At 43.4% G+C, this 23,825-nt stretch overlaps 1 protein-coding gene and 1 long non-coding RNA gene across 2 annotated transcripts; both read left to right on the top strand.

Annotated features, from left to right (window-relative positions):
• The first annotated feature begins 3,996 nt into the window (after positions 1-3,996).
• LOC141117524 (protein S100-A1-like) lies at positions 3,997-9,072 on the top strand. The gene is made up of 2 exons (XM_073610420.1): positions 3,997-4,116; positions 8,923-9,072. The coding sequence occupies exons 1-2, from the start codon at positions 3,997-3,999 to the stop codon at positions 9,070-9,072; spliced, it is 270 nt and encodes an 89-aa protein (XP_073466521.1).
• Positions 9,073-10,549: 1,477 nt separating this feature from the next.
• On the top strand, positions 10,550-20,417 carry LOC141117523 (uncharacterized). Its single transcript, XR_012237171.1, has 3 exons — positions 10,550-10,700; positions 15,428-15,571; positions 20,211-20,417. It is a non-coding gene; the product is annotated as an uncharacterized lncRNA (long non-coding RNA).
• The last annotated feature ends 3,408 nt before the right edge of the window (positions 20,418-23,825 follow it).

Here is a 23,825-nt window from a genome sequence, read left to right as displayed (position 1 = left end):
TGCATCCTTTCCCCCTCACTGGAGTCATTCCACTTGCTTGCAAAATCTCCGGCATGGCCCTTGCCTTTTTTAAAGCAGTGGGACACGAGGGTGAGAACCTCCACAATCCGAGCACACATGTTTAAAACGGCATGATCCCTCATTGTATTTCCAGCATATGCCCCATTTTTTATTGGCCGGTTGTCCAGTGAATTCTGCACCATTGCCCCCCTGGAAAAAACTGATTCGGGAGCCTGTGCCGAGGACATGAGCCGCATCCAGAGACTAATGTCCTTGTGGTCCCAGCAAAGGGACGGCTGGATAGCCTTACACTGCCGGAACTGCTCATCATCATGTAGCCAAGCAGTTCCACCACAGACTCTGTGAGCTTCGCCGATGGTGTCCATGTAGCAAAAGAGTGCAGAACAATGTTCTAGATTATTATCCCCATAATGGCAAACGCTTGCAGCCAGTTGGTGAAAGTCAGCGGAATCAAACTATTACGCCGCTTCTCCTCGTCCTCTTTTTAAGTGTCGTCGGGCTTGAGCCTGTCCAGGTTAAACTTCTCTAATGGCTGTAAGGAAAAAATCTCCACATACTCACCCTTGCAAATCTTCTCTCAGACTTCATGTTTTTTCTATTCTATTCCTTTATAGTCTATTCTATTTTCTTTTCTGTTCTATTCTTTTGCATCACATTCTGGATTGGAACGGAATAAAAACAATAGAATATATAGAAAAGAATATAAAAGTATAACAGAATAGAAAACACTAAAACAGAGCAGAATAAAATAGACTATAAAGGAATACAATAGAATTAATATAGCTGTCTTCCGAAACCCGAATAAACTTGAATTACGCAATTCGAATTTTGAATTAATGTGAACAATCATACAAAACTAATTCTGAAAACAAAGTCAAAACAAACATAACGAATATGATGAAAGTAAATTTTTAACTTCACAAATGAACTCAAAATTAATCAAATGTTTCCATGGTGCACGTCTCTGTTTGGACCCTTCACATATGTTGGGCCTTTGTAGACAGCCAACCATAATTGGTGTGCTTAGAACTTTTGCTCATTATCTGACCACCCATCCAATTCTCTGTCTGTCTGTCCTATCTTTCCACCATACTCCAATTCTCCAGTCCTCTTTCCCCTAAAAAACAATGTTTCTCAACTCCAGTCCTCAAGTACCCTCAACAGGTAATGTTTTCAGGATTTCCCTGGTAATTACTAAGGCAGTGAAACTGATCAAATCACCTGTGCAAAATGATGGAAAGCCTGAAAACATGGCCTGTTGGGGGTACTTGAGGGCTGGAGTTGAGAAACATTGCCATAAAACACTAAACCTTGTCTACAAAGGTATAAAGGATTTCCTTCCTCCAGGTCATGGTAGAGGTCGTAATAGTTGGTCACATTCCACTGGACTTGTTTTGTAAAGTTGGAGATCTTTCATTGCACATCTGAATGGCTTCCTCCGCTCAAATGAGTATTGGGAAGGTACACCGGAATTTATACCTACACGGGCAGCTTAGTCACCTTAATTCATGGTGTCGTAAAATGTGTTAAGGCAGAATTTGATTGTACAATAACATGATGGGGGTGTGAAAAGTCAAAATGTCTCACTCTAAATGGCTTAAGTCAGGGTTTCTCAACTAGGGTTCCTTCAAAGGTTGCTAGAGGTTTCTTGAGCTATCGTGAGGGGGTAATTCTTCCCAGTGATCACAAGTGTAAGGATAATTCACCCTACTGCCTCTCACAATAATATAATAAAAAATGTCAATATAGTATGTTTTAGCAGGGGGTTCCCTGAGACAGGAAAGTTATTTCAAGGGTGCCTCTGTTGCAAATTTTAAGAAAGGCTGGTCTAAAGGCACAGTTTCATGTGCACCACCTTACAGATGGGCCCCAACGTTAGCCGGCTTAACTCTGCTAATTAAAGAGGAACTGGAGTCTGCTCACATACTTTGTAATAAAAACATCTTTGCCATTCTGAAGCTTCCCTCCAACCACTTTGCATATTATTTTATATATACTGTGATTTTGTACTTGCCAAATATGCTGCAGAAATCTCCCTATACTAAGTCAGCTGCCCACAGTTAAAATGGATGCAGCCAGAAGTTCACTTCCTGGATTTACAGAGGCACACCTCCAGCCCTGCAGCTCCCATTGGCCCTCTTATGAATCATCCCCCCTCCCTTCCTGGCAAACACTCATGAGAGAGAGCTGTGCATGATGTCATAAGCCTAGGCTAATAATCAGACAATAAACAGGAAGTGGGCTGTATAAGGTATTTACTGGCAGAAAAAAACATGTTTTACTATCCAAAGTTAAAACAACAAGGGCAGAAAATTTATTAGATGAAAAGTTGAAAAAAATGACCTTCAGATATCAGATATTACAGCCACATATTGTAACTAAAAACCAGGCAATATTAGCTCAGTTACACATTTTGAACATGGAAACATTTTTATATACACCAGGAGGAACATTTCCCTGACCCCCTTCTGATCATATTACCCTAGCAAACTGTAACCAGAAACAGAATAGATAATTAACTATTTAAACAGCCTAGGTGACTCAGAGGTATGACCTTTCAGGGCAGACTTGCCATCTTTTAGCTCAGAAGACACAACACACATTATCATAAACACAGGACACCTTCACATAATAACAGGAGCCCCTAGTAGCAGACGGACCATCTCCTACATTGTACAGAGGCCAATGTGATCAGCTCTTTCAATTAACATGTATAGTTCAGAATCAAACAAACCAGAAATAGTCTTTGTATATTTCCTGGGAAATATTGTGGATAAATATTACTGTTCCATTTTAAGTAATCCAAGCCACATTCCTAATGTCCATTATTTTCTTGGTCACCCTGTGCCCCTAATAGACACAGGGTTACTTAGACATAGGAGGTGCATGGGGAGCTGAAGCAAGGGTTTCCCAACCACTCCAAGGATTTCTGGGTTCCACCAGTCCCCGGCCCAAAGTGACTCCTGTCCCAGTCATTCATAGAGAAACACATACACCTGTAGTCCTGAATATCTGCTCATTGACCATACATTCATATGATTCTCCATCAGTCCGTTAGTCTGTCTATCCAACTCGTCCATCCAAAAATGTCTCTATTCTCCTTCCTCTGTAAATGTAAATACATATCTAATCTTAATCTCTCTTTACATCAGTCCATATATCCAACTCTCATTGGGTCCACCAAAAAATGTTTTTGCCTTACTCCATAGCCTAAAATGCATACTTCATCTCAGACTTTCCATCTTCTTAATAACCCTACCTGGCCTGTTTTTAGGTCCTCTGTACACCTCTCCACTCTGGTAAAACATATCTTATTCTACATATCTTACTCTACTCATTCATTTACACCTACACATAAACTAATCCAACCTTTGAGAGCAAACTCCTTCTTTGACTTGTAAACCCATATTCATAACTTTAAATCTTCCCACCCCAATGGCTCATTATTCTATGGTACCATTTGTTGGGAAGATTCTACTCCTATCTGATTGGAAACTACATTAATTTCAAGTGTCAATGTTCTTAAATTCTGGTGTTCCATCAAACTTTCAACCAACTGAAAGTCTCAAGTTCTCCTCTTCCACCAAACATACAACCAACTGAAGTTCTTAAGTTCTGTCATTCCACCAAACATTCAACTAGCTGAGATTCTTAAGTTTTGTTGTTCCACCAAACATAACTAACTGTAATTCAGACCTCCTTTGCAAACCACCACCCACCAAAACAAACCTCTCTAATTCTCCTGTTCGTTCTGTAAGAGTACAACCATGTCTCTAGTCCTCACCCTTTCCCTGGTTCATTGTTGCATGTCATCAACCAACTTGTTCTGGTTTAGAGATCTCCATACTTGCTCCATTCAAATACAAAATATATCTTTTATGCTATAATTTTTAGTTCCAGCTTCTGGTTTTTGGTGGTATACCCAACCAAACTTCGACTCATTCACTTGTCTACTGACCTATACATACATACAAGATGTCAAAACTGGAAAAGGCCATGGATACACTTATCAACGTCTTCCACACATATGTGCAAAAGCTGTGCAAGAGGGAACTAAAGGATCTTCTACAGAACGAGCTTGGAGAGTATCTTGAAGTGCGACACAAGAAGACGGGACATGTACAGATGTGCAACCATTTGGGTTAATTTGTGTTTGCAGAAAGTTTAAAGTTTAAAAGTGACATCTTTTTTCATTTCAATAGGTTTATTGGTTTTGCAAAATGTATAAAAGATTAAAATAGGAACATACAATATAGGTGGACCTGTAAAGAAGAGTCCAGTAAACAGGACAACCTCTATCATAAACAGTGCATTGGCCTTATCCTTTTATAAATAGTATATTTTATGAAGTTTTTCATCATAAGAATTTACAAAAAAAGAGAGAATGAAACTTAAATATAGATTGGAGCCTGAAAGTACTTAAAACATACACCTACAGTGCCTTGAAAAAGTATTCACACCCCTTGAAATTTTCCACATTTGTCATGTTACAACCAAAAACGTAAATGTATTTTATTGGGATTTTACCAACATAAAGTGTCACATAATTGTGAAGTGGAAGGAAATCGATAAATGATACAAATAAATATGTGAAAAGTGTGTGGGGGGGGCATTTGTGTGACAGACCTAGCCAGAACAGAGGCTGTTGGAGAGGACTGTATGCAAGCCTGTTGCCTTTTGATTATGGGCCCTGGATTTTCAATGGAACAATACTCTTTGTGAGGTGAATGAGAAATCCAGGCTGAACTGTACTAATCGGACTCAGTCGTGTATATATGTATATATTGTATGGGGACTCCTTACTGTAGATTTGTGTCCCTGAAGAGGGAGGGGGGATTCCTCCAGCAGCCCCCTGCTGATAAGACTGATTCATTCTGTTGGGACACATCCTGTGAGGAGATGCTGGTGTCATCGATTCCAACTACCTGTGTTTATGTTAATTGAATGAGCTGATGACATTGTCCTCTATACAATGTAGGAGACGGGACGACTCCTATTGGAGCTGCTATTGTGTTGATATAACTGTGTGAAGCTCGGTGACCACAAGTCTGGGCGAAAGGTCATGTCTCAGTCACCTAGGCTGTATAAAGGATTAGATAATTAGCTCATGTTAATTAAGTTACAGTTGTATTGTTAGAGGAGGTTCCAACGGCATATAAAGTCTTGTAATTTTGATTCTAAATAAAGTGAGTTCTTGGTTGCAACAAGCAAGTGTCACCTTGTTTTGTGCTCAGAGAGGTTGGGATATCTGTATACAGACTGGGAGGAAGTGGTATATGACGGAAGCACTCAAGCGGAGTGTGGGACGTTCCGTGACATTGGTGGCAAGCAGCGGGAAAGCTTCCTGCAGTCTGGGAAATTTAAACCTCCACCTGGATCCAAGATCAGGATAGCAGACTTCAGTCACCCCAGTGGAGATATGGACCTGGCATCAGAATTCCCGGGGCTGCTGCGAATCATCCTTTCAACATACACCAGGACTGTGTCTGAGGATGAATACCTGGAGCTTAGGCAGCAAATTCGGGTGGAGCTCTGGATTGCAGCCCTCCGTCTCGCTGGTCTAAAACAGGGCAAGTGCTTTCCAACCCAAGAGCAACGGGCCAGTGACCAACGGGCATTGCGGATGGCATTCCTGGGAGAGCAGCCCCAGGAGCAATGGGTGACTGAGTTGGACAGGTTGGTCCAGCAGGCGATAGAGCTGGACAATCGTTATCGGGCTCTGCAATGGCACGCAGAGGAGGGATATTTAGGGGAGACGACAGAATGCTCTCCAGAGGGATATGACTTTGGCGGCCCTGGATTGCTGTGGGAGAACCTTACAGATCTTTTTATGTTTGGCGATGAAGGGGAACCTGACCTTGAGGACCTGAGAGAATATAGAGAGTCTATGCTCGGTCTTGCAGGGGTCTCAGAGCTCAAACCTGATCTGGACCATTTGCTAAGGAAGGAACAGCATCTGGAAAGGGCATACAGGAAACTGCTAGAACAAGTTCAGCAGCATGCCAGAGAATCGGCAGTGGAAAATCCGGAGATTGCCGTCCCCAAACCTGAAGTGCTGACAACAGGGCAGAGCTCTGCTAACCTCTGCCCAGAAATGATAGCATCTTCTGGGTTCCATGGACAGGAGATGGTGAACCTCTATCCCCAGACATCAGTTGCAGAGACATGGGATTTGATAGACTTTTCTGCTGCGGAAAAACAACCTGATGAGCCTCCAGCAGAAGAGCTGCTATCAGGGCCAAAGTTCACTGTGTTCTGCCCAGTACTAACAGTGGCTTCGGCCGTCTTGAGAGAAGAGGTAGTCGGCCTTTCTCCCACAACACTGACAGGGACATGTGATTTTCTGCCAGCAGCATCTATGGAGTTAAAACAAACTTCTCCAGCTGAAGATCTGGTAACTGAACAGAGGGTCCAAGACCTCTGTCCCACACTTTTACCACTTCCAGAGACTGGGGATCTAATAGACGTTTCTGTAGAGGAGGAACCACCTGGCAAACCCCCAGCAGAAGTGCTGGCAACCGGACAGAGGGTCCAAGATCTCTGCCCCACACCTGCAGCAATTGTGGAGGCCCAAGGTGAGGATGTGGCAGTCTATCGCGAGCTGCAGATCAGGTTCCAAGGAGAGAATGCAGTCATCACCTCACAACTGTAGCTTGATCTGGTGTTGGTTGATGGGGCTTCAGTCCCCACCTGTATACCCCAGGGATGCTGGGCAGTCGGCCCAGATCCCCAACAGCAGGATGGAGTGAGCCCAGTCCCCCTGTCTTCTCTCCAGCGGCAGAAAGGACTCCAGGGAGAAGGGCCAGTCCGGGCCTCTCCCCAGCGGCGGATATGTTCTCTGAGAGAGGCAGAGGATGGCTGGGTGAGTAATACTCTGTTTGGAATAAATTGTTTGGGGTACTGTGTGGGTACAGGCAGTAGAGGACTGGAACTATGGACTAACTTCGGAGTCAATCCGTCTGGGGTCTCCTCCTGTGTTAGTCTCCTGCTGAAAGGGGAGAAATGTGACAGACCTAGCCAGAACAGAGGCTGTTGGAGAGGACTGTATGCAAGCCTGTTGCCTTTTGATTATGGGCTCTGGATTTTCAATGGAACAATACTCTTTGTGAGGTGAATGAGAAATCCAGGCTGAACTGTACTAATCGGACTCAGTCGTGTATATATGTATATATTGTATGGGGACTCCTTACTGTAGATTTGTGTCCCTGAAGAGGGAGGGGGGATTCCTCCAGCAGCCCCCTGCTGATAAGACTGATTCATTCTGTTGGGACACATCCTGTGAGGAGATGCTGGTGTCATCAATTCCAACTACCTGTGTTTATGTTAATTGAATGAGCTGATGACATTGTCCTCTATACAATGTAGGAGACGGGACGACTCCTATTGGAGCTGCTATTGTGTTGATATAACTGTGTGAAGCTCGGTGACCACAAGTCTGGGCGAAAGGTCATGTCTCAGTCACCTAGGCTGTATAAAGGATTAGATAATTAGCTCATGTTAATTAAGTTACAGTTGTATTGTTAGAGGAGGTTCCAACAGCATATAAAGTCTTGTAATTTTGATTCTAAATAAAGTGAGTTCTTGGTAGCAACAAGCAAGTGTCGCCTTGTTTTGTGCTCAGAGAGGTTGGGATATCTGTATACAGACTGGGAGGAAGTGGTATATGACGGAAGCACTCAAGCGGAGTGTGGGACGTTCCATGACAATTTGTATTCAGCCCCCTTTACTCTGATACCCTAACTAAAATCTAGTGGAACCAATTGCCTTCAGAAGTCACCTAATTAGTAAATAAAGTCCACCTGTGTGTCATTTAATCTCAGTATAAATACAGCTGTTCTGTGAAGCCCTCAGAGATTTCTTAGAGAACCTTAGTGAACAAGCAGTGTCATCAAGGCCAAGGAACACACCAGACAGGTCAGGGATAAAGTTGTGGAGAAGTATAAAGCAGGGTTAGGTTATGAAGGAATATCCCAAGCTTTGAACATCTCACTGAGCTCTGTTCAATCCATCATCCAAAAATAGAAATAGTATGGCACAACTGCAAACCTACCAAGACATGGCCGTCCACCTAAACTGACAGGCCGAGCAAGGAGAGCATTCATCAGAGAAGCAGCCAAGATCCACTGCTCAGGTGGGCGAATCTGTCCACAGGGCAACAATTAGTCGTGCACTCCACAAATCTGCCCTTTATGGAATAGTGCCAAGAAGAAAGCCATTTTTTAAACAAGGCCGACCTGTCAGTCGACTTAGCCGCCTGACAAGTCGCGGTCCATTCTGTACAATGGAACCGTTCTAATAGAAGCGACTCAAGTCAAACTCAACTCAAAGGTTCCTGAAATACTTTGGGGCAACTTCAGAGCGGCTTGCATTGACTTCTATACAGAAGTAGTATTGCAAGTCGTGCTGTATGGGGTGGCTTCAGAGTTGGGCGACTTTCAAGCCGCCCCTGTGTGAACCGGCTCTAAAGGGACAAGGACTCCAGAATGAATGAATAAATAAAAAGTATTATCTTTTAACTTTACTCCAGATACTGCATGTAGTGACATTCTAAAGAAAGTCACACACAATCAACAGCCAAATTGATGATTGGGGAACCCTCTGAAAAGTCTTTTTGCTGATACCTGACATTCAAAAATTATTATCTAAAAAATATATTGAGGGTTGCATAGCGTTGACTAATTCTAAAGAGGACCACATAATCTTGATACACAAACTACAAAGATGAAAAAAAAACAGACGTGTAGAATTTTTACCACAAAAGCCTCAAATTTCCAAACTAAATACACTTTTTTTATTTCCTGTGGGATACGCTTCTAGAATGGAATCTCGGTGTAATGTAGGCAGGAACTGGGGAAAGATGGGAAAACGATGGTTGATTAAATCTAGGTCTTCATTCTCTAGGAGCAAAAAGATGCCACCTCCGTGGACAGGATCCTGAAGGAGCTGGATAAGAACGGAGATGGGGAGGTGGACTTTCAGGAGTTTGTCAAAGAGGTCTTGGTGGCCTCTTTGACCGTGGCCTGCAACACCTTCTTCTGCAAGAGCAGCTGAGTCACTCAGACCGTTCATTCCACCGCCATGGAGGAGACCCTTGTACAAAGACTGACATCTCAATAAACTAGAAATTTATCCTTTAAATGCTTCTTTGGTTCTGGGACCCCCAAGTGTCTGGGTGCCATGGTTCTGGGACCCTGAAGTGACAGGGCTTATAACCTTTTGTTAACCTAATGCCCCATATTCTCTTGGGTTTTTAGATGCATTCTGTTATGTACAGGCCACGTTATGAGTAAAAGACAAACATTGGCGTGTGGTGTGACGTTGATGTTGACAAATGCAGATAAACAGTTCAATGAGGATGAGATGTACTGTGAGGCCGGCCTGTACTGTGACTATTAGTTTGTTCAGGTAAAGATCACTGATTGTTCAGAACGTGCCTGAGGTGCCGGATATCCAGCATTCATTTATTGGAAGAGCAGGCAGAACAATTCATTAATTCCCAGTAAGTACTGGTTTTATTTATCTTGTGGAATGGAGAACAGGAGCAGGCGGTAGACCTTTGGGTACAGCAAGATGCTCATATAAAGATTGATATGTATTTTATATATGGTGTTATATAGGCATTCTAGGACAAGTCCATTCTAGGCAGGCCACATTGGTATCGGTTAATCTAATTACACATATACTTGTTGATGTTAATATGCAAGAATGCAAATTAGGGCAGTTTATGACTACAGCTGTTTACGGCTAGGGGTCATTGTCTGTCATAAGCAGATTAAAGGACTAAATGGAAACAGCCAATCAAATTGCTCAGCCATTCAGTGTATAGTGAATATAACATGGCGTTCAGTCTATTCACTGGGGGTCTGTGATTATGAAGGCACAGGTCTAGGAAACATGGGACTCTGAATGCTCGGATATTTACTAACATTGTCATATTTACTCTGTTGGATTTTGTCATCTGTTGCAAGACTTTGTTCTGTGTTAGAAGTTAATAAAGTGCATCTCTCTAGAAGAATTGGGTTGCTGCGGGAAGATTACTTACATCATCATTATAATAACTACTAATTAATTATCTACCCACTATACTATATCACTACAATCTTCAGCAAACAGAAAACATGAGAGAGTCCATAACCCTGCTTCAAAATTGCAGAACAAGTCAAAGGTTCACCGTCACCATACTGCCCCCCCCCCTGGAGTTTTGGGGTTTCCCCCCGTTGGCTTCAGGGATTCCAAGGAGGTTTTTTTCGCAGCCCAGCAACCATGGCTCAGTCCTAAGCTCACCCGGCTCACTCTCTCTTAGTCAGATGCCAACTGAAAACCAGTCCTCTCCTTTCCACCTGGACTACCCCAGAACCTCCAACCCTGCATGGATGAGAACCCCTGAGTACTCAACACTACCTTCAAATTTTTCCCCTAAGGGACCACAACCTGAATAGTTTTACTAAAAGTTTTACCAACATTGCGGAGAGTTTGTGAGGAGAGGGGAGTCAATGAAGAGAGGAGGAGGAGGAAGGGCGATCCCTCCTCCCCAAATCCTTGGCTCATCTCTCATCAGGTGGCTCCCCTGGGTGTGGCACTGTCCTGTCTGGGTATATATTGGGCATCAAATTATAACAGGTACCACACCAGCTGAATTCTACCCTCTGTCTCCGTAGACTGACGACATTGAAAACATGGTAAGTGAGACTCCGCTGCTCTCTGTCTGCTTTGTGTGGGGTGGTGGTATCGGTGCCAATGTTCATGGCCAGCTTGGCATGGGGCTCTCCCTATGGGATTCCTCTGGTGGGGTCATTTGATGTTCCAGGTTACATTCTCAAGGGTCACATAGGCAAGGGTCACCTGTACCGGTGGGCAAAATGGGGGTCAGCTGTCTCAGATAGTTGGAGGGGGGTGCCGCTAAGATATTGGAAAATAGGAACGATCACCATTTTCAAAGAAGGCGTCTCCTTCTTCAGATCCGTCTTCAATAGGTCATCTCACACCTGTGACCAGGAAGTCTACAAAGTCTTGAGAAGTCTCCTTATTTTCTGTTCTCTCAGCAGCCCCCTGTCCTTTGGAGTAGTCTGAGACAACTGACCCCCATTTACCCACCTGTGCAGGTCACCCTGACTAGGAGGTGGCCAAGAAAACCCAGCCAAGCATGAACATGAGCGATTGGCATGGCCATGCATCCATGATTATGCCTGTGCAGAGTGGAGGAGGGGCAGGGTGCTAATTGTCATAGAGGAACAAAGACCATTGGACAAAAAATTTTGATCCAAGCGATTGATCACCCCTTCATGTTAACTTGTTTGCCCATTGATAGAATAGAATGATGGGTTAACCCTATGCATGCCATCTGTTGGTAGTGGTGGGATTGGCAAATAAAGCCCACCTATTTAGCTAATCCTCGTCCTCCATTTCTGCTTATTATTCACGATTTATATAGGGCCAACAGTTTACGCACCGCTTTACAAAATATATGGGAGACAACACAATTACAGTACAGTTCAATACAAAAGGTACAGGAGGGCCCTGCTCGTAGAGTTTACATTCTAAAGGGAGGGGGGTGGTGGTACAAAAGGTAATAGCTGCACAGAATGATTTGATGGGGGTGGCTCGGGGACAGTTGTTAGGTGGGTGTGGGATAGGCTTCCCTGATTAAATGAGTTTTCAGGGATTTCCTAAAGGTGGACAGGGTAGGGGCTAATCGGACATACTGGGGTAGGGAGTTCCAGAGGATGGGAGAGGCTCTGGAGAAGTCCTGAAGGCGCGCATGGGAGGTGGTAACAAGGGAGCTAGAGAACAGGAGGTCCTGGGAGGAGCGGAGGGGGCAATTTGGGCGATATCTGCAGATGAGGTTGGTGATATAGATGGGGGCGATGTTGTGAATGGCCTTGTAGGTTATGGTTAGCATTTTGAATTTTACGCAGTGGGGTAGGGGAAGCCAGTGAAGGGATTGCCAGAGAGGAGCAGCAGTCATGGATTGGTTAGTGAGGTGTATTGGTCTAGCAGCAGAATTCATAATAGACTGAAGGGGGGAGGAGCCTGTGTAAGTGCAGGCCATTAAGGAGAGAGTTGCAGTAGTCAAGGCGGGAAATAATCAAGGAGTGAATAAGTTGCTTTGTGGTGTCATTAGTCAGGAAGGGTCGAATTCTGGAGATGTTGTGGAGGTTAAGGCGGCAGGATTTATCCAGTGATTGGATATGGGGGCTGAAGGAGAGGTCAGAGTCAAGGATTACACCCAGGACCCTGGCATGTGTGGAGGGACCAATGGTTGTGTTGTTGATATTAATGTTGAAGTCACAGGAGGAGGACCGTGAAGGAGGAAATATAACAAGCTCAGTTTTAGAAAGATTGAGTTTGAGGAAGTGGTGTGACATCCATACCGATATGTCATTCAGTAAGTTTGAGATCTGTGAGGAGATCAAGGGGGTGAGTTGAGGAGTGGAGAGATAGATCTGGGTGTCGTCAGCATAGAGGTGGTATTGGAAGCCATGGGAGGTTATCAACTGGCCCAGGGAAGAGGTATAGAGTGAGAATAGGAGAGGCCCAAGGACAGAGCCTTGGGGTACCCCAACAGAATGAGGAAGGGGAGCGGAGGAGATGGAGTTGTAAGTGACACTGAAAGTGCGCTGAGATAGGTAGATGGAGAACCAGGATAAAGCAGAATCACGGAGGCCAAGGGAGTGTAATTTGCTGAGGAGCAGCAGGTGGTCAACTGTGTCAAAGGCAGCAGAGAGGTCTAAAAGTATGAGTATGGAGTAGTGCCCATTTAGCAGTTAGTAGGTCATTGGTCAGTTTTAGTAGAGTGGTTTCAGTGGAATGTTGTGGGCAGAAGCCAGACTGTAGGGGGTCGAGAAGGTTGTTGTCCGTGAGGTAGCGACTCATTTGGTCATGAACAAGGCGTTCGATGAGCTTGGAGGCAAACGGGAGCAGGGAGATGGGTCTTAAGTTATTCAAACAGGTGGGGTCTAGTGAGGGTTTTTTGAGTATGGGGATAATGTTTGAGTGGGGAAGGAAATAAATATTACAACATAATAATAAATTATTTTATTAACAAGGACAATACAATTATTATAATAAAAAACTACAATATTAATAATAATAATGAAAATAAAAATAATATTATATAATATCAATAATATTAAAACATAATAAAATAATAAGATAACAATAATATAATGAAAAAATATATATTAATAAAAAATATTGATAAATTAAAAAACAAAAAAACAAAAACAAACCCACAACAACTATTATATAATATTAAAAATAATATTGATAATAATGATAATATTACAACATAATATAATAATAATAACAACGATAATACAATAATAAAAATATTGATAATAATGATAATTAAAACAATTATATAATATTAAAAACAATAATTACAATAATAAGAAATACTACAAAATTAATTAAAATATTGATAATAATAACAATAATGATAATATTAATTATATAATATTAAAAATATTGACAATGATATTAATATTACAACATAATAAAAGTACATCAATGATAATACAATAATAAAAAAAAATACAATGTCACTAATAAAAATATTGATAAAAACAGCAATCATATAAAAAATAATAATAACAATGATAATGCAATAAGAAAAATACTACAAAATTCATAAAAATATTGATAACAATAAAGACAATAATAACAATTATATAATATAATACAAAAATATAATAACAATGATAATACAATAATAATAAAAAAAAACTACAAAATAAAAATATTGATAATAATAATGATAATAACAATAATATAATATTAAACCTAATATTGATAATAATGATATTAATATTACACCATAATAAAAAATCAACAATACAATAATAAAAAATAATATTACAATATTAATATTAATACAAATATTGATAATAAAACAATAATACAATTTTGCACAGATGCAGATTAAAGATGTAACAAAATCCATGTATAGGGATCTCCGCCCTCCACTCATGTTATCCCCTCCCCCTCCCCACCCCTGCTGGGTCCTATAATAGGCACAATAGAGACCCCCTTCAGCTAAGCAGCACGCAGTGTAAATCACAAGACTGGCTGGACACAATTAGGAAAATGTTAGCTGTCCCCAGCTGCTGCAGAGGAGGCGGAGCAACCGGACAGAAACGTCCACCTAGAGACAGCAAAGAGAGGACAAGGTGGAGCCAAAGTCACTAAAAACAACAAATAAGATATTCATTACATTTTATTTGGCAACACAGAGCAGCTGATGGGCGGACCTGATGCCCGACACCCCCCAGACTTTGTGCCTCACACCCCCCAGACTTTGTGCCCGACACCCCCCAGACTTTGTGCCCAACACCCCCCAGACTTTGTGCCCAACACCCCCCAGACTTTGTGCGAGACACCCCCCCAAGACTTTGTGCGAGACACCCCCCAAGACTTTGTGCCTGACACCCCTAAAATACTTTGTGCCTCACGCCCCCCCAGACTTTGTGCCTCACAACCCCCCAGATTTTGTGCCTGACACCCCCCCAAGACCTTGTGCCTCACACCCCCCCAGACTTTGTGCCAGACACCCCCCAGACTTTGTGCCTGACCCCCCCAAGACCTTGTGCCTCACACCCCCCAAACTTTGTGCCAGACACACCCCCAGACTTTGTGCCTCACACCCCCCAGACTTTGTGCCTGACACCCCCCAAGACCTTGTGCCTCACACCCCCCCAGACTTTGTGCCAGACACCCCCCAGACTTTGTGCCTGACACCCCCCCAAGACTTTGTGCCTCACACCCTCCAGACTTTGTGCCAGACACACCCCCAGACCTTCTGCCGGACAGCCCCCCAAGACTTTGTGCCTAACACCCCACCAGACATTGTGCCAGACACCCCCCCAAGACATTGTGCCAGACACCCCCCAAGACTTTGTGCCAGACACCCCACAAGATTTTGTGCCAGACACTCCCCCAGACTTTGTGCCTGACACCCCCCAGACTTTGTGCCTGACACCCCCCAGACTTTGTACCAGGGCCCAGCAGAGCAGAGGAAGCTCCATTGCTCTTGTGTTTTATGATACTCGGAGGGCTAAAATGACAATTGATGAAGAGGAGTCCGGCAGGTAGTGAAATTGGGGAGCGATATGAACTCTAATGGGGGAGGGGCTCTGCTGTGCTGATCTGTAACATTATTTATAATTAATATGATTATTAATAATAATAGTAAATAATGATAATAGTTGGGAGTAACCCCTCCCTCTCCCAGTAACCCCGCTCTCTTCCAGTAATCCCACTCTCTTCCAGTAATACTGCCCTCTCCCAGTAATACCACCCTCTCCCAGTAACCCCACCCTTTGTCTCTCTCTCCCCCCGGCATCACTGTGGGAGGGGTAGGTGATCTCGGTGGATCTAGTTGGGATCGCTCATTTTCTTCTCTCTCCAGGATAGTAACCTGACAGTGAAGGTAATCATGTTCCTGATGGTGATGAAATTTGACAGTTACGCCTCTAAGAGTTGCAAAGACAAAAACACGTTGAGCACTGACAAGATGTATGACATCATCAGAGCGGAATTCCCCGCACTCAGTGTAAGTGACACCTATTGGTGGGGACACCCCAGAGGGCAGCCAATCCCATTGTTACATTTGTCTCATGTGATTACCGTCTCAAATATGGAGAATAGACATTCATTGAAAGCTGTGGGAGTGTCACTGAGCAAAAAACCTCCCCATTGTGGGAGGGGCAGAGACACAAACTACTGTGGGAAATCTCCCCATTGTGGGAGAGGCAGAGACACAAACTACTGCAGGAAATCTCCCCATTGTGGGAGGGGCAGAGACACAAACTACTGCAGGAAATCTCCCCATTGTGGGAGGAGCAGACACACAAACTACTGTATGAAATCTTCCCATTGTGGGAGGGGCAGAGACACAAACTACTGCAGGGAAATCTCATTGTGGGAGAGGCAGAGACACAAACTACTGCAGGAAATCTCCCCATTGTGGGAGGGGCAGAGACACAAACTACTGCAGGAAATCTCCCCATTGTGGGAGGAGCAGACACACAAACTACTGCATGAAATCTTCCCATTGTGGGAGGGGCAGAGACACAAACTACTGCAGGGAAATCTCATTGTGGGAGGGGCAAATACACAACCTACTGCAGGAAATCTCCCCATTGTGGGAGGGGCAGAGACACAAACTACTGCAGGAAATCTCCTCATTGTGGGAGTGGTGAAGACAGAGAACAAGAAAAATAACAAACAAAAATGATATAAACACACACCCTAAAGAGTTAAACTACAAATATTTTATTCGCTAGAAAAGAGAAAAAATACAATAGACACCAACAATGATATCCCTTAATCCCTGATAAAAGACCAAAAAGAGGATCCCTAGTATAGGGACTAAATCTCCGATGGTCAAACAATTCCCAAAAGCTATATAACAGGTAATTCAAAAATACTCTCAACATGATGAAGGGGAGATAGATCATGCAGTGGGTAAATCCCTTCCTCCCCCAATATAGTACACCCCCTGCGAGCGCCTATTAATTCCCCAAGCCACCTGGGGCGAGATCTAAACTGGATGATTCCTGGTAGGAGCAGTGTGATTCTGTAACCACAGAAATGATTCCCACTATATCAATTTTGAAATGATACAGTCACTGTGACATCATAGGATACACATGTCATTCCCACAGTAGGTCAAAAAGACAGTCAGGGACATATATAATGTCATGAGAGGAGGCCACACTGGAATAATAAATAGTCCAAAAAATGAGAAAAAAAGGGGAGGTAAAAAGAATTCTCCTTAAGAATAAGTATGTCCTCATTAGGGATGGGCTGTCTGTTCGGCTCGAACATTGGCTGTTCGCCCGTTCACTGAACAGCAAACAATTTAGGGTGTTCGTGGCACATTCGAATTGCCGCGGAACACCCTTTAAAAGTCTATGGGAGAAATCAAAAGTGCTAATTTTAAAGGACAATATGCAAGCTATTGTCATAAAAAGTGTTTGGGGACCCGGGTCCTGCCCCAGGGGACATGTATCAGTGCAAAAAAAAGTTTTAAAAACGGCCGTTTTTTCGGGAGCAGTGATTTTAATAATGCTTAAAGTGAAACAATAAAAGTGAAATATTCCTTTAAATTTCGTACCTGGGGGGTGTCTATAGTATGCCTGTAAAGTGGTGAGTGTTTCTCGTGTTTAGGACAGTCCGAGAGCAAAATGACCATATCCCGGCCCCCCATGTGAAATGGTAATGGGGTACGAATGTACCCCAACCATTTCACAAAAAGTGTCAAAAGTGTTAAAAAAGACAAGAGACGGTTTTTGACAATTCCTTTATTAATGTCTTCTTCTTTCCCTGCTTCTTCCATCTTCTTCTTGTCTTCATTCAGTTTTCTTCCTCAATCTTGTTCTTCCCCCGCTTCTTCCTCTTCTTCCTCCGATCCTCTGCTTCTTCCTTCGGTCTTCTCGTCTGCATCTTCCTCTGGCTTCTTCTTCCCGGCTTCGTTTTTCGGACGATCCGCATTCATGGGAGGTTCCTGCTGTGTGATGCTTCTGTTCTTCTGACAGTTCTTATATAACTGAGGGTGGGGCCACCCGGTGACCCCGCCCCCTCTGATGCACAGGGACTTCCCTATGGCTTTCCCTGTGATGTCAGAGGGGGACGGGGTCACCCGGTTACATAACGGGTGACCCCGCCCCCTTCTGACACCACGGAGAAAGCCATAGGGAAGTCCCTGTGATGTAGAGGGGGCGGGGTCACTGGGTGGCCCCGCGCTCAGTTATATAAGGACTGTCAGAAGAACAGAAGCGTCACACAGCAGGAACCTCCCATGAATGTGGATCGTCCGAAGAACGAAGCGGGGAAGAAGAAGACAGAGGAAAATGCAGATGAGAAGACCGAATGAAGAAGCAGAGGATCGGAGGAAGAAGAGGAAGAAGCAGAGGAGAAGCGGGGGAATACCAAGATGGAGTAAGAAAACCTAATGAAGACCAGAAGAAGATGGAAGAAGAAGCGGGGAAAGAAGAAGACATTAATAAAGGAATTGTCAAAAACCGTCTATTGTCTTTTTTAACATTTTTGACACTTTTTTGTGAAATGGTCAGGGTACATTTGTACCCCATTACCATCTCACACAGGGGGGGCCGGGATCTGGGGGTCCCCTTGTTAAAGGGGGCTTCCAGATTCCGATAAGCCCCCCCCACCCGCATACCCCCACAACCACCGGGCAAGGGTTGTGGGGAGGAGGCCCTTGTCCCCATCAACATGGGGACATCCTCCCCATGTTGAGGGCATGTGGCCTGGTACAGTTCAAGAGGGGGGGCGCTCTCGCCGTCTTTTCCTGCGGCCTGCCAAGTTGCGTGCTCGGATAAGGGTCTGGTATGGATTTTTAGGGGGGCCCCATGACTTTTTTTTTCATTTTGGCATGGGGTTCCCCTTAATATCCATACCAGACCTGAAGGGTCTGGTATGGAATTTGGGGGGACCCCCACGCCATTTTCTTTTTTACATTTTGGCACGGGGTTCCCCTTAAAAACCATACCAGACCTGAAGGGCCTGGTATGAAATTTGGGGGAACCCCCATGCAATTTTTTTTTTAAATTTTGGTCCGGAGTTCCCCTTAGATTTCATACCAGACCCGAAGGGCCTGGTAATGCACTGTGGGGGAATCCCAGGCCATTTTTTTAATGACTTATCTATATTGCCTGGACCCGACATTACATTACAGCCGCGAGTAGTTTTAAATTCCTTTTTTTCCTTTAGAAATGTCATTTTGCTCTCGGACTGTTCTAAACACGGGAAACATGCACCCCTTTACAGGCATACTATAGACACCTCACAGGTACGAAATTTAAAGGAATATTACACTTTTATTGTTTCACTTTAAGCATTATTAAAATCACTGCTCCTAAAAAAACGGCCATTTTTAAAACTTTTTTTTGCATTGATACATGTCCCCTGTGGCAGGACCCAGGTCCCCAAACACTTTTTATGACAATAACTTGCATATTAATGCTTAGAATTAGCACTTTTGATTTTTCACGTTCGTGTCCCCTCAGACTTTAACAAGGTTCGCGTGTTCAAACTAATTTTTTGCCTGTTCGCATGTTCTGCTGCGAACCGAACCGGGGGGGTGTTCGGCCCATCCCTAGTCCTCAGATATTCAAAAAATCCTGCTGTATTATCTTGATAAATGGCATGTAGGTGGTTCAGACAATAACAGACACTGGATTGAACTGGGTGGATCACTGAGCACTCCAATCCCGAACTGGTCAGGTATATAACCCAAATGAGAACGATCTCACAGACACCATCAGTGTAACCTTGTGCCGGGGTTCCCACAGCATGCAGTTATATCCTCCAAGCGATTTGTAATAATAGAATTTTATTGCAGTTACTTACTGATAGCTGATTACACAGAGATCGCTCCAATGTGGGATGAGATTCAATCTGTCCGTCTGTATGCAATAGCCATAGATCTCCAGCTAATGATCGCTCATCAGTGGTTCTTATAGTGACTCCACATCTGATGTGGGATGTCGGTGTCTATCAGGCTGTTAGTGACCCATAAAGTGATATAGTCCATAGTCTCAGTGTCTGTTCTCCAAGGTTAGTTATCCACTTCAATCCATATTGGGGTCACTCGTGCTGATAGATTCAAAGTTTGTATATCATCAGGTTCCAGTTCAGTTTCTCAAGCCCATCATGAGGTGTTGGCGAGGGTAAGGGAGCAAAAAACGGGGGTGTCTATCCCAGCGTAAAGAACTAAAAGCTAGCAAAGACACAAACTACTGCAGGAAATCTCCCCATTGTGGGAGGGGCAGAGACACAAACTACTGCAGGAAATCTCCCCATTGTGGGAGGGGCAGAGACACAAACTACTGCAGGAAATCTCCCCATTGTGGGAGGGGCAGAGACACAAACTACTGCAGGAAATCTCCCCATTGTGGGAGGGGCAGAGACACAAACTACTGCAGGAAATCTCCCCATTGTGGGAGGGGCAGAGACACAAACTACTGCAGGAAATCTCCCCATTGTGGGAGGGGCAGAGACACAAACTAATGCAGGAAATCTCTGCATTGTGGGAGGGGCAGAGACACAAACTAGTGCAGGAAATCTCCGCATTGTGGGAGGGGCAGAGACACAAACTACTGCAGGGAAATCTCATTTAAAAAGAAAATAAATTTAAAATGAAAATGTGTCCTAATTCTATCTTACAGAAAAGTGAGAGGAGTTTTGTGTCCATGAAGACACTCACCCGTAAGATGGATGATAACAAGGATAAGAAGGTGACCTTTGAGGAATTTATGCATTTCTCGACTGACTTGGCCACTGCCAGGAGTGACATGGCAAAGAATATTCATAGGAAAATTTTTCAGCCATTGTGCTAAAAATATTGTTAAAATATTAAAATATTGTTCTGGTCAGCTTCCTATGAATGATTTTATTGTTCGATTTCTCTGACTTCATATAAAAGAGTGGAAATTGCCATCAACTCACAGAAACCAATCAGAAAGGAGAGCCATAAATGGATTTCTGCAGACAAAACACATTATGATTTAGTATTGTTCTGAGAACCATAAATCAGGCTGACGGTGGGAGGGCTCTGCTCTATGAGCCAATCTTATTACAGCACTTTACATGGCTTCCTAATCCTAACATGTTTCAGGTACTGGGAGCTGTAATGACTGCAGCAAGAGTTGTACCCTCTGTTTGTCACATAAGTTCTCGGCTGTATTATATAAACCCTAAAACTATTCAATGCAACAACATCGCCCTCTGCTGTTCTACTTTATATAAAACCTTATATTGGTACAAAGCTACAACATCGCCCTCTGCTGTTCTACTTTATATAAAACCTTACATTGGTACAAAGCTACAACATCGCCCTCTGCTGTTCTACTTCATATAAAACCTTACATTGGTACAAAGCTACAACATCGTCCTCTGCTGTTCTACTTTATATAGAACCTTACATTGGTAAAAAGCTACAACATCGCCCTCTGCTGTTCTACTTTATATAGAACCTTACATTGGTACAAAGCTACAACATCGCCCTCTGCTGTTCTGTTTATATATAACCTTACAGAAGCTACAACTGTGCTATCTGCTGTTCAAATATATATATATTTATATATATATATATATATATATATATATATATATATATATATATATATATATATATATATACACACAAATATGTATATGTATGTATATTGCTCTGACATATAGAGCCGTGCTGTACAGAGATCACTGAGCCAGTCACATCAGTCTCTGTACCAGAGGAGCTTACACTCTAATGTCCCCTTCCCCACAGTCACACACTATTATTATTATACATTTATATATCTCTGAGATATACCACAGTTGATCCCTATATATATTGAGAGGTATATACTGTATATTCCCCCACACAGGGTTTCTGCCTTCTGCATACTGACCACTAGATGGCTCCAGAGTCTCTCTCTGAGTTGGCTGATTATCCTTCCATTCATTGAGCTATAGGGTGGAGTTTTTTCCAATTTTTTTTTCTATAATAATTATAATAAATTTGTACAATTAAAACAATCTCTCCATCCACAGAATCTGACGCCAGTTTAGTGCCAACGTTACGTATGAAGTTAAATTCCCATGCAAAGCTCACTTGTCTCATAATGAGTAAAACACGTCGGTGGGTAGGGACACGTCATCAGCATTAGAGCCTCGGAGCATTAAAGTGAACCTTATCAGAAGTTGCCGGTTCCCTGGCTGTCAACCAAACCAATGCTGACACAGAATACGGATATTGATGAAATCTAGTAAACCAGAGAAGGGCGACCATGAAAGCCGAGGATCTGTAATATTCTAACAGATCGATTTCTGTGATCATCTATGGTAGAAGCTTTAGATGGAAGCGATTGCAGACCACATAATGATGTATAATTGCTCTCAGAGGACGTTAATGCCCCCCAACCTAACATGTAATTATACCATGGCAGCTTCTTTCTGAGGCTTCTCACCGAGAAAGTTATTTGTTCTTCATATTCAGAGATCAGAACCTCAAAATACATCTTCATTGTGCAGTTCAAAGGTGGGTGGGGGGGGGCTCAGCTATATAATAAATTAATACATTTGCTCCCCAATTAAAAACAATTATGTCTGGTCTTATTTTAAACTTGAATCCTGCTAACTGTGCCAAAAAAGTGTGGATGTGGAAAGTACGTCATTATGACCACAAGATGGAGCTGAGGAGTGTAGTTTATTCCTTATGTTACTCAGCGCCATCTAGTGGCCATAATGTGTTATTCCCCCATTCAGAATAGATGGTGCTGATGAGCATACTTATTCCCTATGATACTCAGCCCCACCTAGTGGCCATGATGCGGTACGGTCCTGTGGTCGGGGCACATGACTGGGATGCCACTCTCCTAGGCGTTTGGCTGCAGAATAAGCTATAATAACCTCAAAATCTCACATGGTGGCCATCACCTCTCCCGCATTCCTTGTCTGTTTATGGTAAAAGGGGCACTCCGCAGGTTTCCACCGTCCCGACTGAGCACATAGGGCAGCCGGTTCACTTGAATGACCCGCCCTGCATGCAACAAACATGCCAAAAATGCCCCCGCCCCTTTTTATTGCTGCCCCTGCACCTTTAGCCAGCACCCCCGGCTTTCTGTAATCTTCTGACTAATGTACCCATCCTGGGAATCACCCCCATCCACTAGTACACAGCCCTGAAGAAGGGGGGAGTCCTTTCCCCCCGAAACATGTTGGCTTGATGTTCATGTTACCACTGATATTAAACACCTATAAACCATACTATGGCAGTTGCATTTTTTGTAGACACCGGGCGCTCCTTCCTTCCTATTCAACCCCCACACCTTTTTAGGTGTTGAGCTCTGCACTAGTTTTACCGCACATTTTTGGCGAGTTCGGTGTGCATTTTATTGCACACAAAAAACACACGTCTGCTGCCCACTTTTACGATGCCATAAACAATTATTTAATGTTTTCTAGCGTATTCATACTTTTGCACACATGTTCCCGGAATGCACAGATGTGAATGGTGCTGCGGCACCCCGACATGCAACATGTTCTTGGCGCTGCATTGTGGTAAAGCATGCGTTCCCACAGGGCAATAGGGCGGACCCAGCCTCAGTGAGGCGACTGCTTGGAACACCGCCGCTGTCAATGTTGTTGGTGCAGACATGATGCACCTGACCCATGAAGAAACTCCTTTAAATGGAATGTGCCTTAAAGTCACGGACAACCCTTTTGTGGCCCCTATATACTGTATATATTATTATACAGATTTTTATTTATATTATAAAGTGAGTACACCCCTCACATTCTTGTGAATATTTTCTTCTATCATTTCATGTGACAACACTGAAGAAATGACACTTTGCTACAATGTAAAGTAGTGAGTGTACAGTTGGAATAACAGTGTACATTTGCTGTCCCCTCAAAATAACTCAACACACAGCCATTAATGTCTACACCGCTGGCAACAAAAGTGAGTACACCCCTAAGTTAAAATCTCCAAATTGGGCCCAATTAGCCATTTTCCCTCCCCAGAGTCATGTGACTTGTTAGTGTTACAAGGTCTCAGTTGTGAAAGGGGAGCAGGTGTGTTAAATTTGGTGTTATCGCTCTCACTCTCTCATACTGGTCGGTGGAAGTACAACATGGCACCTCATGGCAAAGAACTCTCTGAAGATCTGAAAAAAAATTGTTGCTTTACATAAAAATGGCCTAGGCTATAAGAAAATTGTCAAGATCCTGAAACTGAGCTGCAGCACGGTGGCCCAGACCATACAGCGGTATAACAGGACAGATTCCACTCAGAACAG

Source organism: Aquarana catesbeiana, linkage group LG13 (genome assembly GCF_042186555.1).
Source record: "Aquarana catesbeiana isolate 2022-GZ linkage group LG13, ASM4218655v1, whole genome shotgun sequence".
Lineage (NCBI taxonomy): Eukaryota > Metazoa > Chordata > Amphibia > Anura > Ranidae > Aquarana > Aquarana catesbeiana.
Note: the sequence above shows the minus strand (reverse complement) of the source record. Positions and strands in the feature narration are given on the sequence as shown.

Bases quoted from the DNA above. Each gene is read 5' to 3' on its own strand.
- LOC141117524 (XM_073610420.1), top strand. From the start codon at position 3,997: ATGTCAAAACTGGAAAAGGCCATGGATACACTTATCAACGTCTTCCAC. The intron at 4,117-8,922 runs GTGCGACACAAG...TTCATTCTCTAG, and splicing joins AGCTTGGAGAGTATCTTGAA to GAGCAAAAAGATGCCACCTC.